Here is a 15,211-nt window from a genome sequence, read left to right on the forward strand (position 1 = left end):
CTGTGGTATGAAAAAAATTTCTATTTGTCTTACTTTAAGAAATACTCAATGCTGACCCCTGCACATTTTTACCTGGTTTAGGACATGTCCTAGATAGTTCTTTCTCTATACAAATGACCCATCTATCCAGTCCTATTTAAAATAAAACAGAACACAACTATATTCCAGTCTTTGTTCTCAGAACTTAAAGCATGGCTTTTTCTGCATGAACCTAATGTTATGCCAAGGAAGTTTGTGTTATTAAAATCAAACAGCTGAGTGGGGCTTGCTTCTGATAACGTTCACTTACTTTGTCTTTAAATAGTCTTATTTAACAAAATATTTGAAAAGATTTGTTGTAATAGCAGTCTCTGAAGTTCATTGTGTGTATAGGTCTCAATTTAAAGATTTTTTAAAAAAATAATTGGACTAAAATTTTGCCTATTGTCTTGTGTATTAATACGACTTGTCTATAAAGTAATTCAAACTTGAAATTAGAATACTAGGCCCTTTTCTCCCCGCTTATCTGGGCCTCGGTTTTCTCATCTGGTAAATGGAGCTTGGATGAGATGACCTCTAAGGTCTACATCAAATAGAGCTGAAGGCAAAAGTAAAAGGCAGTCGGATGCCTTTGAGGAGTAGGATGAAGAGAAGCACAGGCTTTGCATCAGACATCTGGGTTCCAGTCTTAGATATTATTAGCTATAGGAAGTTATGCGTCACTGTATTCAGCCATAAAATGGGACTAATTAAAGCTGTATCGAGCACTGCTGAGGTTTCAATGGAAATAAGCCTATTATGTTCCCAGTACAACTTGTGCATGTATTTTCTGCTCCTATAAATGGTCGGACCATATTTTAAGGTCAAGAAAAACTTAAGGCTGAGCACATGATCGGATCTAGTAGTTTCCACTCTGGCACTTGGAGAAGAAAGGGCAGGATCCTATCACTGTCCTTTACCAAGAGAGATGTCCCTCTGCTGTGATGAAACTAGAGCCATCAGGGTTTAAAAAAAGCGCACGGTCAGGGGGAAGGCACCGCATCTTGGCAAGAAGAGCTTAACATAGTTTCCAGTCACCAAACTCTCTTCCCACCCCACACCCCGCTTCTATTTAAATCCTGGGCCCTCCACCGGTCCACACTCATTTTAGCCAGTACCCAGGCTCTCAGCAGAGAAGGGTGGCATGGCTCCCGGGGAAAAGAAAAGGGGGGACGGGCCGGCCAAGAGTGCCCTCCGGAAGGTGCACACAGCCACCCTGGTTATCACCTTGGCCCGAGGCTGGCAGCAGTGGGCCAACGAAAACAGCATCAGGCAGGCCCAGGAGCCTGCAGGCTGGATGCCAGGGGGCACCCAGGACCCATCCGATGCTTCTGGACCAGCGATAGACGCCCCCACCCGCTGGAAAGCTCAGAGGGCCCCAAAGCCTTCCTCCCCGAAGCCGGAGGGCTGTGGAGAAGATGGACACGGCTCAGAGGAAGCCAGCGCAGTTTCTCCTATCAAAAGGAAAGAGGTGACCAAAACGGTGGTCAGCAAGGCTTACGAGAGAGGAGGGGACCTGGGCCACCTCAGCCACCGGTACGAGCAGGATGGCGACCAGCCGGAGACCAGGCAGCCAGAGAGCGATGTTGACAGACTCCTCCGCAGCCGCGGCTCCCCAACGCTGAGGAGAAAGTGTGCCAAGCTGGTGACCGAGCTGACCAGAGGCTGGAAGGCGATGGAGCAGGAGGAGCCCAAGTGCAGGAGCGACAGTGTGGACACAGAGGACAGCGGCTACGGAGGCGAGACGGACGAGAGGCCAGAGCCGGATGGAGAGCAGGTGGCCGTGGCCAGGATCAGACGCCCCCTGCCCTCCCAGTAAGTGAACGCGTCTCTCAGCGCCTCACCCCGCCTGCCGCGTGCCCCGAGCAGCTGAGGGGTGCCAGAGAGCAGGGGAGCCCTGCCCGAGTAAGGGGGGGACTTGCCGACAGGGCTGGCAGCCAGGGCTGGGCGAAGGCTCACCCCTGGGCTAAGAGGACAGTGCCCGGCTCAGTCATGGACCTCCAGGTCAAGGGCTCGCCCCCTTTGGTTTCTCCTCTCTGTTCTGAACCCTCAAGGTTTAGCCACAACAAAGATGAAGCCACCAGAGATAGGTGTCTGCTACGGGTTAATGTTTGAAGTCAGTTCTATAATGAGTAAGGATTGGCTTATTTTTTCTGCAGAAAAAAATATTTCCTGGTAGACTGAGGGGAGAGACCTTTCCCTTGTCTCAAATCAGTGTATGTAATATTATCAAGAGACACATCTACCCAAATAGTGCCCATGGAACACAGACTTCTGTGAGCCTGGACACAGGTGGGAGGCTGCTGTCTGACTGGAGAACAACCTCTGAAGTAAGACAGGCCCAAGTTCAAATCCCATCTCTGCCCTGGCTATAGATAATGATACTGTGGTACACTTGAAAGTTGCTAAGAGAATAGCTCTTAAATGTTCTCATCACTCACACACACACACAGACACACACACACACACACAAAATAGCCAGTTATTCTTCTCCAAACCCTCCTTTGTAAAACGATGGCAACAATAAATTCTGCTGTTTTGAGAGAAGTAGATGAGATTAAAGCTGCCAAGAACTTAGCACAGTGCCTGCACCTAAGCTCACTATATGGAAGTTATTAGTCCTCATAGAGAGCTTATTATTTAGCAATTCTTCAAACTTTCAGAAAGCTTTTTCCGTTTATAAACAAAGGCAGAATGCTATTAAAGCTAGGTAATTAAAATATCACTATGCTTGTGTGCTGTGTATGTGTGATAAGTTGCTTCAGTCGTGTCCACCTCTTTGTGACCCCATGAACTGTAGCCCACCAGGCTCCTCTGTCCACGGGATTCTCCAGGCAAGAGTACTGGAGTGGGTTGCCACACCCTCCTCCAGGAGATCTTTTCCACCTAGGGATCAAATCTGAGTCTATGTCTACTGCATTTGCAGGTGGGTTTTTTACCACCAGCGCCACCTGGGAAGCACAATCCTAAAGCAGTTAAATGCATACACACACACCAACACATGGACTCAGACTGATACATTAATACATATATTGTGACAAGAAACACATGCTATATTTCAAGACAGTAACTCTCCCTCCACAGAACAGAAAGTCAGGATTTCTCACTCTACAACCACAGGATATCAGAATATGGGGAAAGTTTCAGATGTGATGAAATGCTTACAAGCTGACTCCCTCTGGGAACAGTTATATGTGAAGGTGTGCTTTTCAACTTTTATGGAACAATCAGTAAAGAACAAAATTGGGAACCTTATTTGACAAAAAGTTGCCTTACAGTTTGAGACCTTAAAAATGTTTTGAAAGAATGAGCACTATTATGGGCTTCCCAGTGAGCTTCTCAGGTGGCACAGTGGTAAAGAATCTGCCTGCAAACGCAGGAGGCTTGGGTTTGATCCTTGGGTCAGGAAGATCCTCTGGAGGAGGGCATGGCAACCCGCTCCAGTACTCTTGCCTGGAAAATCGCATGGACAGAGGAACCGGGTGGGCTACAGTCCAGAGGGTTGCACAGAGTCAGACACAACTGAGTGACTAACACATACACATATAGGTGTTTTACCTGCTTTGTCCTCTGAACTCTCACAATAAGGTTGGTAATATCTCATTTTAGGGATGAAGCTCAGAGGGAAAGTTCACTCAGCAAGTTAGTGACCTGAGACATGCATGCCCATCTCCAAATGTCACGCTTTGAAACCAGACATGATGCTACTTCTCACTCAGCGCCTTGAGGATACACTCAGAGATCTGGATTTGTGTTCTACTTACATTCACATAGGAATTCATAACCAGAAATCACTATTCTGCCAGGTCATACGGAACCATAGTCTAAATTTTAGCCTCATGGATTTAGGAGGTATGCATGCTAGAAAATGAAATAATAGAACCCAACAGAGTAAAAACCGAGGGTAGCACAAAGAAGATACTCCTGTCAGCATCTTTTGAATTGGCCGAGGGCAGGGAGATGACAGCTGGGACCAGTCTCTGACACATGTCCTCTCTTTTGGCACCTAAGAATTGTTCATATGTTTATTTATTTAATCCTCACAACATTCTCTCAGGGTAGGCATAATCATTATCTTCACTGGATAGATGGGAACATGAGACAAAGAAATATTAAGGAATTTGTATAGGATTGTACTGTCCATGGGATTCAAACCCAGGCACTCTGGATCCAGAGCCCACCTTATTGACCACTACTCTAAACTGTCTCACCTGAAAGTGGGAACGTGCATACTAGGCCCTTCTCATGGTTCCCCAAAACACGCCTTCTCTCTGTGCTAGAGCAGGACATAGGCTTTGAATGAGACACAATTAGATTTGAAATACTGGTTACCTGGGAAAATCCTAAAGTTTCTTCATTCTCACCAAAAAAAAAAAAAGCTGTGATAATACATAGAGTCATTTTGGTATCAATCATGTAAAGTGATGGGCACAGAGTTGTGTTCTGTATAATACAAGGGGCCAGCCCTGGTCATCCCAACACTGTATGATACTAGGAGACTGGCTATCAGGGTTGGGGAAGGGAATAGGGCTTCCCTTGCGGCTCAGTCAGTAAAGATTCTGCCTGCAAAGCAGGAGACCCGGGTTTCATCCCTGGGCTGGGAAGATCCCCTGGAGGAGGAAATGGCAAACCACTCCAGGATTCTTGCCTGGAGAATCCCATGGACAGAGGAGCCTGCCTGGCTGCAGTCCATGGGGTCACATGACTGCAGTTGGACATGACTGACTGACTAAACCTACGTACCTACCTATGGGAGTGAAATCCCTCCCTTGCTTCTTGGGTTCCTTTCCCTCAGTCTTAGAGCACGCAGGGTACTGGAATGTTGCCCACAGCAATAGCAGCTCTGAATGTCAGCCAATGTGAGCGATGCTCAGAAAGCTACAGCGGAAGCCTAATGGGGCTTTTTACCTCATGGGGTGCTCACATACTGCTGCAGACATAAATGTGGCATCCCTGACTAGGCCTATATGAGAGGGGGTTTGTTCACTTATTTTTAATTCTAAGCACCATTCTTTCCCCATATCCACTAATAGGGAGAAAATGATGTGTCATGGATATTTAAGCAGAAAGCGAGTTTTCTGGGTGGTTCTACGGATAACAGAGACAAACAATTCAGGTTCGATAAAAAGTAGAAATATTCCTTACCAAAAGAAGTTTACTAACTGGGGCTTTACTATGAAAATGAGTTCCATTTTATGCTTTGTTTTTAAAAGTCTTTTGACTGCGTAGCTATGTGACTTGTTTGGTCCAGGTCCTTCAGACAAAGCAACTTTTATCTGTCCCGCATTACAGTAATGGTGCAATATTACACAATGTGTTACATACAGTAATGGCACAATATTAAAATGAGAGTCATGCATCCACCCTCTCCTCCAAGGTCTGTTCAGTAAAAATGAAATGGTTGAGCATGAGGGGGTGTTTTATAGAAGAGGGAACTGAACACAGAAATGTATCCACGTCATAGAGCCAGTAAGTGATGCCCTCGGGAAGTGATGCCAGAGCTTGTGTTCTTCCCAACCCAGGGATGGAGCCCAGGTCTCCCGCCTTGCATGCAGATTCTCTACCATCTGAGCCACCAGGGAAGAATGACTTTAGAGCTTGTCTTCTTAACCACTGGGTTAGACTCATCTCTCAGCAGAGAACAGACTCAACGAATCAAATGCAGATCCAAGCATCACCTCCATTGTGGAATCCCAGGAAAACTCCCAAAGTGTAATGTTTTGGTGCAACTTTTTTTAAAGGTATTTGCTAGAAACAAAGGGGAAAGTATGGCCTTCTAGTATTTGCCCCAGTTCTAGAGCTTGGAACCCTTCCATGGACTCAGGACGGTTACCAGTCTGCAAGGAGCAGAGCAGCACAGGCCTGGTTCCCACACCTGGCTGATAACAGAACGTAGAGCACAGTTGTGAATGCACAGTCACTCTGCTTCTGATAAATGTGACCCTGTGGAGGTCACGCTCCCATTAACCAAACTCGCAATATACTTCCTGTAAGAAGACTAAGCACATGAGTGTGCACAGGAGCAGATTCTCCCTAGAACTTCCCCGAGACATCGGAAATGTGGCAGAAGTTCTTGGCTTTACTGACAGAGAAGCGTTTTAGCTTAAGATATGAACACGGTGCCAGTCTTTCAATATTGCTTTGCTTTCTATGAATTTATACTAGGTCATCTTTCTAAAGCTCAATCTGAACTATCATTCATATTTTACTTGAAAATTTAAAAAACAGGATAAGCTGCTATATTGATTCCTACATTCAGTGAACAGGGAGGTGCTCAGAGTCTGAGACTTACTAATCCTGATTTAAACCTGATCCTTTCAGACTTTAAAAATTGAAAATATGAAAGTAATACTGAACATGTACAAGATAGATAAAATTAAATACTCATTAAGGTATATTTCCTTCTAGTAATTTTTGAGCAACCCAATTTTCTAGTTCTTGCTTAAAGGACCAATTTTTTCACTTTCCTTCTCTCCTATTATTGGGAATTATAGTTTGACTATATAACAAATGGACATTAAAACTTAAAAGATGCTCTTTTAGATGTTTCTCTTCTTCATAGCGTCATTACCTCACCAAACCCGACCCTTATCCCAAATGACATAGAATTTCAACACTCAGGGAATTTAAGTTCCTAGTAAAAAGAAAAAAATATATATCATCAAAGAATGAGGCCCATATAATATACAGTTTATGAAAATTTTATCTGGATACTAATTTGAATATTTTTCAATTCTGTGCTTTCTCTAAGTTATAAAATCAATACAGTTGACTCTTACAACATGGGTTTGAGCTGTGTGAGTCCACTTATAAGTGGATTTTTTTTTTTCAATAAATGCTTACTGGGAGAAGGCAATGGCACCCCACTCCAGTACTCTTGTCTGGAAAATCCCATGGTTGGAGGAGCCTGGTAGGCTGCAGTCCATGGGGTCACTAAGAGTCGGACAGGACTGAAGCCACTTAGCAGCAGCAGCAGCAAATGCTTACTAGAGTATTGCTCAACCTGTGCTGGTTAACCACTGGGTTAGACTCATCTCTCAGCAGAGAACAGACTCAACGAATCAAATGGAGATCCAAGCATCCATGAATCCATGAATCCATGAATGTGGAAACATGAATACAGTGTAACTGTAGAACGTGAAAGTTGCTCAGTCATGTCCTGACTCTTTGTGACCCCATGGACCATATATATAGTACACAGAATTCTCCAGGACAGAATACTGGAGTGGGTAGCCATTTCCTTCTCCAGGGGATCTTCCCAACCCAGGGATGGAACCCAGGTCTCCTGATTGCAGGCAGATTCTTTACCAGCTGAGCCACTAGGGAAGCAACTGTAGAGTTATACTCAAGTTTTCAAGTGCCTGAAGTATCCGAGTCCCCCGCCCCCATACATAATTCCCCCGAACAAGTGGATGCAGATCCTGTAGTACGGCAGTGTGTGCGTATGCTCAGGTGCTTGGTTCGTGTCCAACTCTTTGCGACTCTATGGACTGTAGCCCACCAGGCTCCTTTGTCCATGGGAGGAGAGGCAAGAGTGGGTTGCCATGCCATCCTCCAGGGAATCTTCCCAAACGGAACTTACGTCTCTCCTCTCCTGCATTGGCAGGCAGCTTCTTAACCACTAGTGCCACCTGGAAGCCCAGTACTGTAGTATTTACTATGAAAAAGTGTCCACATAGAAGTGGACCCATGGAGTTCAAACCTGTGTTGTTCAAGGGTCAACTGTAATACCAGCAGAAAGAATTTTGAAAAAAAAAATTTAAAAGAAAACCAACTATCTCTAGACGAACAATTTCAGTTATGCACGTACTCTTGATTTCCTCAACCTGGTGCATATATACATTTTACATAGTTAAAATTGGAGCATGTGCTCAAATTTGTTTTATTCTGTTTATTTTTATGAATGTCTTTTAGTGATTATTCACCATGCTTTTTCATTACTGAATATTCAGTACTTAAAAGAGTGTCTGGGACTTCCCTGGTTGTCCAGTGGTTAAGAATCCACCTGCCAATGCAGGGGACACGGGTTTGATCCCTGGTCCAGGAAGATTTCACGTGCTGTGGGGCAACTGAGCCCGTGCTCCACAACTACTGAAACCTGTGCACGTGGAGCCTGTGCTCCACAGCAAGAGATGCCACCACAATAGGCCCACGCACCGCAACTGGAGAGTAGCCCCGCTAGAGAAAATACTCGCATAACAACAAAGACCCAGCAAAGCCACAGAAATATAAATTAATTTTGAAAAAAGTGTGTCTGGTACACAATAGGTGTCATACATAATTTAATAAAGGATGGAAGGGATGTCAAAGTGCCCAGAAATTCCTTAAAGGGAGGACGTATTATGTTCTATACTATAGGACAGACCGCAGTTGGGGCTCAGCAGACAAAAAGCATGAGTTAGTGAATCATGCTGTTCTTTTCACTGTCTTCTGAGATGTTCAAGTCTCTTCTCCAGCAAGCTGTTCCAGCCTCAAGTTTGATATGAGGTTTGGGTTCTGCCAGGATGACACTGGGCTTGTTATCGAAGGCTGTGTCTGCCATGGATTGCCGTCATTGCAAGGGGACTAGGCATTTACTCTCGTCTGATCATGAGATCTAGCAGCCCATACTCTGGGCAGGTGAACAGGGACAGTCTGTGGAGACGCAGATGAAGACAAGGACCAGCAGGGCTGAGGAAAACGCGTTTCACTTCAGGGCAGTGTAGTTCCTAGCACTTGTCCATACATACGTGTGTGCATAGTTGCTCAGTCACGTCTGGCTGTTTGCAACTCCATGGGCTGTAGCCTGCCAGGCTCCTCTGTCAGGGGGATTTCTCAGGCAACAATACTAGAGTGTATTGCCATTTCCTCCTCCAGGATATCTTCCCCACCCAGGGATGGAACCCTGTCTCCTGCAGCTCCTGCATTGGCTAGCAGATACTTTACTACTGAGCCACCTGGGAAGCCCTTCCATACATACGTGATTTTTTTAAAGTTGTAATAATTGTGTAAAGTTTTCGGATGCTGATTTTTCCCAATTGACTTAATCATATACTTTTGTCCATGTGTTTACAAAGAATAGTAGTGTTATCTGTAGCAGTGTGCTCCTGGTTTCAATTCTGTTATGACAGTGAAACAATGCAGCAAGCTAGGGACACAAAGCATGGGAATTAATGAAAGTTCGCCACCTAGTGGCTGTCGGTCCTCTTCGAAAAATAATACATGTATGCCTCCCTACCCATATCTGTTAGTTTCCTGCATTTGATTGATCAGATTTTAGGAAATCAATTTGGATGGTGAGGAACACCCGCATCTGTCTTGTTCCTGGGTTTTGACCAGCAAATTATCAGAGTTCAGGGAGGGGTTATTGAACTCATGCATGCCATTCACATGTGTGTGTGTGTGTGCTTACTCATTCAGTCATGTCCAACTCTTTGCGACCCCATGGACTGTAGCCACATAAGCAATTTCAGCTCTACCCTACATCTCCAATTCCAAAGCTTCCAGTCATGAAGCCACTTGGTGTTGGGGAGAAGGATGGGTGAGTCACTTGTGGGGATGAGGAATATAGATTTCTGACTTTTATATAGTCCAAGAGTTCATGCTTTACTTATAAGATTGGAGCTAGAGAGATGACAGGAAAGTCTGTTAAAGACAAACTTTGCTGTTTTAAAATTAGGTCTACACTCGCCAATGATGGTTTTTAATAAGAAATGCATTCCAGGCTGCAATGGCAGACCCACACATTTGAGAAAACTCATCCACTTATTACACACTGCCCTGGCAGGCTGAGCGGCGCCATCACGTAGTGGAGAGAGCATGGTCTTTGGCCTCAGACATTTGGGGTCTGAATCCCACGTCTTCTGCTGGGCTGGGGCAGCATTTCACAGTAGTTATACACAGGCTCTGGAGCTGGCTTTACTTTGGTTCGAGTCCCAGCTCCATCATTTAACAACTTTGTGACTGTAAGTTACCTAACCCTTCTGCCCTCACTTTGCTCATCTGTGAAATGAGATTAATGGTACCTATCTCATAAGATGGTTGTGGAAATATTAGTAGAAAGTGTTTAGAAGAATGTCAGCACATAGTATTCAATAAATGTTACTACTGTTAGCTAGTGTCTCCTATTTATACAACTAGATATTTCAAAATTTGTGGAACATCATAGATATGAACATAAATATGCTTCATTAAAAATACATATTTAAAAATCTATACATGGCAAAGGTGGCAGCAAGGGAGACACAGACATAAAGAATAGACTTTTGGAAACAGTGGGAGGAGGAGAGGGTGGGATTACTTGAGAGCACAGCACTGAAACATATATATCAACACATGTAAAGTAGATAGCCAATGGGAATTTGCTGTATGACGGCGGTGCCCTGTGACAACCTGGAGGGATGGGGGTGGGGAGGGATGTGGGAGGAGGTCCAGGAGGGAGGGGCCACATGTATGTCTATGGCTTCATGTTGGTGTGTGGCAAAAACCGTCACAATATTGTAATTATCCTCCAATTCAAATAAATAATTTAAAAATCTACACGAGTGAATAGTATAAGTATGTGGCTGATAAAAACCTTATTTTGGGCAAATAACTTTTTTGAAGTCGTGTATAAAGTGGATTCCCTTAACCCACTGATATGATTCCAGTTCTAAATGTTACTAACATGCAAGTTTGAGCTACACGTATTTGCCTTACCTTTGTGTAAGGAAGTTTTTCCTTGAAATAGAGTTTAGTATCATTTTATGGGGCTTAAAACATTATTGTTACTCACAGAGAAAATAATCTAGGACCTATCTCAAACTCAGAACAATTGTGGCATCATCCATGACTTTCCTTCTTCCATCTCTTATTTTTTTGAATTATGTCTTTTATAATGAAAAATTTATAGACTTACATTAAGATGCATATATATAAGAAGTACAAGTAGAAAGCAACCCTTGCTAAATTATGAATATCTTGATTTTTTTTCCCTCTCTTTTAGGGCAAACAGATTCACAGAGAAGCTCAACTGCAAAGCCCAGAGGAAATACAGTCAAGTGGGCAATCTGAAAGGGAGATGGCAACAATGGGCTGATGAACATATCCAATCCCAGAAGCTCAATCCCTTCAGTGAAGAGTTTGATTATGAGTTGGCCATGTCTACCCGCCTGCACAAAGGAGACGAAGGCTACGGCCGCCCCAAGGAAGGAACCAAAACTGCCGAACGGGCCAAGAGAGCCGAGGAACACATCTACAGAGAAATCCTGGACATGTGTTTCATCATCCGCTCGATGGCTCGCCACAGACGGGATGGCAAGATCCAGGTTACCTTTGGGGATCTCTTTGACAGATATGTCCGTATTTCAGATAAAGTCGTGGGCATTCTCATGCGTGCCAGGAAACATGGACTGGTCGACTTTGAAGGAGAGATGTTATGGCAAGGCCGGGATGACCATGTTGTGATTACTCTACTCAAGTGAACTTTCAATCACACAAACCAAACTTGACCCACTCTTGTCTTAATGCTAAATGCTAACGTAGTGAGAAAGTAAAATGCAAACTGCTCTGTAATAAGTTACTATTAAACAATTTTTTTACATAAATAACTTTTGAGCACTCTTTCTGAGGGAGTTTGAAGACAGAGGAAGCACACACAAAGCATTTCAGAAAGCACACTGAGGATTATTTGTGCACAATAAGTATTTAAAATTCCACTTACCCTTTGGGCAAAGATATTTGGCTATTCTTTGCAAAGTTGCTATAGATATTAATGTAAATAATCATACCTAAGATGAATTCGGGTAAATATCAGCAAACCATACTATGATATGTCATTGTTTAGGAACGAAAAACCATTCCATTAATTTTGGCAAAACTAAACTTAAAATTTTCTAAGCAGCCTGATGTTCTATTATTTTTATGATAGCACCACTTACAAAATAAGCACATAAATAAAAAGTTGTATTCAAATAAGACACTGAAATTGATGAAATTGCTCCGTGGTCTTTGAATTTAATAGGTTTCCAACAGAAGTTAGCCATCCTTCTCTGATGTGATTTGGGCAAATCATATGAAAACAGGCATCGCTGGTGGTCATAGAGCCAGCAGAGAAAGCAATTCTGTTCACCTTCTCTATGATAAAGCAGAGGTGAGAGATTTAGATTTCTCTGCCTTTGCAGGACTGCTTGGGGAAGTTTATTTTTTTCTCAAAAACCTTAATGAGTCATGCTGTCTACATTTACCTCAATACACATCAAAGTAGAAAAACAGAAAACGCTACAATGAACTGGAATGTTGAGTGTAGAAGAATCTGAGTCATGGGTAGATCAGAAACAAACTTTCATCAAGTCATTTTACTGTTTCATTTTACTTTGTGATCTAACAAAAGTTTTGAAAATACCCGGAAGTCTAAAAACAGCAACATTAGTCCAGCCAAAGTGAAAGAAGTATAGTTTAATGATGTCAAGGAAATTTATTTGGCACTAATCTGTTCCTTGTCATTTTTCTCCATTAGTGTGCCTTATATAATTCTAAAAACAAGCTGAATAAAATGTGAGATTACAATTCTTAAGAAATTCAACGAAAGTTACTAAATGATAGCACTTTGGTGTTACATACAGAAATTAATGTCAAAGAATAATCCAGCAAAATAATAGGTGCTCCTAATTGTAAACTGTTAGGCTTAATACAAAGTATGGATTAAACTACCATAGGAGTTATCTTTGCTTTCATAAATTATTTTCTTTCAAACTGAAAGTTTCAATATCTTCCTATAGAGGAAAGTTTGTATATTTTTAATAATAGATTTGTCAAATTACATATTACTTAGTAGAATTTCACCTAAGATGTATACTTTTATCATAACAGTGAAACCTATGTCAAAAGCTTAAAACATGGCACGAGAATAAAACATACTTTTATGTTCTTGTTTTTGTAATACTATTTTAAAGTATGTTCCAAAGCACACTCCACAGTGTGGGCCATTGCAGAGGGTGAACGCGATGGCCATGAAATGTGGCATAGTTTTTATAGCCTGGGTAATTTCATATGCTTATGAGTTGGAGGACTATTCCAACTGTTTTGGGGAAGGGGCGGAGATTTCCTGGATTTAGGCCACAGCCCACTCCTTGGTCTTTTAACAGGGCCTTGGAACTGTCATGCCACCTCTGGGTGTGTCATTTCACTTGCTGACTCAGGATCAAGGTCTAGTCTTGCCTGCCATCGTAGTCCCATTTGATTCTAATCAGTTTATGTTGTATCCTTGGGCTATGTCATTCTTTCAAAAGTTGTGCCCTACCCCTTTCCCTCCTGTTAGAGTAGGAGGGGTACAATCACATTTAAAATCAAACTTCATACCCGCCAGAGATGCTTGGCAGGCACAAACAAAACCTTGTGGTCACCAGGACCCAGAGAAAGGTGCAGTGACCCTCACGAAAGACTTCAACCAGATCTGCCTCCTGTGGAGGCACGGGTCAGCAGTGGCCTGCCGCGGGGACAGGGGCTCTGGCTGCAGCGGTTCTGAGAGGTGCAGCAGGTGGAGGCAATAGTCCTCTTGGAGGAGGTTGCCATTAGCTCCACAACAGGCCCGCCAGGTGGGCTATCCAAAACTGGAGAACAATCACACCAAAGAAGTCCTCGCACTCTTGCGAAAGTTCTAGGCCCCACAAAAGACTTTCCAATCCGGCGATCTGGCAAAAGGACTGAGAATCCCCAGGGAATCTGACTCTGAAGGTCAGCAGGATTTCATTACAGAACTTCCACAGGACTGAGGGAAACAGAGACTCTTGGAGGACGCAAACAAAATCTATTCCAAGGAGAAAGGAGCAGGGACCTTCAAGGCCGAACAGGTCTTTAGATAGGCATTTTCAGGAACTAATTTTATGAGCCCAATCCTTGTATCTTCTCATAGCTAGAAAAGCACTAAATCCCTTCACGGTGACATCAGCTCCTCACCAAGACTAGCAGAGAACCTTTTTGTAAAGATAAGCATTTTATTGCATGAACGCACCCTTTACCAAAATCACATATATTGCTCCCCCCCACCCCACATACACCCCTCTCCCAACACACACACACCCCTCTCTGGAGTAGTTCCTCAGAGATGTCTGAGGTGCCGTCTCCTGGGCTGCAATCCTCATTTTACCCCAAATAAAACTTAACTCACCTTTCACGCTGTGTATCTTTTTAAAGTCAACCATTTGTAGACACCCAGCTCCTCACCAGACTCTCTCTCTCAAAGTGTATTTTTGCTTAAGTAAACTTTCATTTTACTTTCTTAACCTCTCTGCTTTGTCTCTGAATTCTTTCATAATGAAGAAAAACCTTAAAACTCTTTGGGAATACCAACAAGGATTTTCTCATGGCACTGTGTGCCCAGATTTGGGGAGCATCCCTGTTTCTTCACATAAAAACAACCTGTCTCTAACAGAACAACATCATATTGACTTTTTGACCAAGAAATTCCAGTACTGCAAGCAGCCAGACCCCACTTTTGGTAACAATAGGATATATTTTTATCCCTAATCTACAGAGAAAAAAAACGTTCTCCATTAGTCACCTCTTCTTTTGGAAAGAAACCAGCCTGAATTGGCTCATAAGCAGTTACTGCTTACCTCTGAAGAGGAGGAAAACTTAGTGCACACTCTCCAAAGCTCTGAATTGTTTGCTTCAACATCTCAGGGAACAGAGAATTTCAGAGGTGCTACTTAAAGGCTGATCTGCCTTCCACGGACATCAGCAACACCTGTTGCTTTTTAGAAATGCAAATAAGGAGTCGCTCAGCACTGCAGAGGTTTCAAGTTTTGGCATGCTGAAAAGTCACCTGGAAAGCTTGCTAAGGACCCCTGGGTGAACCCCAGAGATTTTAGTAGGTCTGGGATGGGGCCCAAGAATTGGCTTTTCTAAGTTCCAAAGTGGTGCAACTATGGCTGTTATTCTTTAGACCACCTTAGAGCAAAACAGGGAGAATTTGTCACTTTTTCAGGTTTTAACACCTTTATCTTCTGACATAAAGCTCAGCTGCTTTCAGTTGTGTAACAGAATCTGGTTTAAATAACAAAGGGAATTTATTTCCTCACACAAAGTGTACTTTAGAGGTTGGAGGGCTTCAGCTGTTGCCAATTATGTTGCCAACTACCTGTTCTTTCCAAGTAAATGACCTCTTTCCAAATATAACTGAGAACTGTGAAGCTATCATGCGTGGCCATACATACCAACTAATCACTGCCCCTCA

At 43.2% G+C, this 15,211-nt stretch overlaps 1 protein-coding gene across 1 annotated transcript; it reads left to right on the plus strand.

The window, feature by feature from the left end:
- Positions 1-1,110: 1,110 nt before the first annotated feature.
- On the plus strand, positions 1,111-12,903 carry ABRA (actin binding Rho activating protein). Its single transcript, XM_019973925.2, has 2 exons — positions 1,111-1,833; positions 10,982-12,903. Exons 1-2 carry the CDS (start codon positions 1,163-1,165, stop codon positions 11,457-11,459), a joined length of 1,149 nt encoding a protein of 382 aa, XP_019829484.2. The 5' UTR covers positions 1,111-1,162; the 3' UTR covers positions 11,460-12,903.
- Positions 12,904-15,211: the final 2,308 nt, after the last annotated feature.

The sequence above is a fragment of the Bos indicus genome, chromosome 14, assembly GCF_029378745.1.
Source record: "Bos indicus isolate NIAB-ARS_2022 breed Sahiwal x Tharparkar chromosome 14, NIAB-ARS_B.indTharparkar_mat_pri_1.0, whole genome shotgun sequence".
Taxonomy (NCBI): domain Eukaryota; kingdom Metazoa; phylum Chordata; class Mammalia; order Artiodactyla; family Bovidae; genus Bos; species Bos indicus.

What these genes read in the sequence shown, in the direction of transcription:
- ABRA (XM_019973925.2), top strand. Translation starts at nt 1,163, where the DNA reads ATGGCTCCCGGGGAAAAGAAAAGGGGGGACGGGCCGGCCAAGAGTGCC. An exon ending in AGACGCCCCCTGCCCTCCCA is followed by an intron (nt 1,834 to 10,981) that starts GTAAGTGAACGC and finishes CCTCTCTTTTAG; the next exon opens with GGCAAACAGATTCACAGAGA.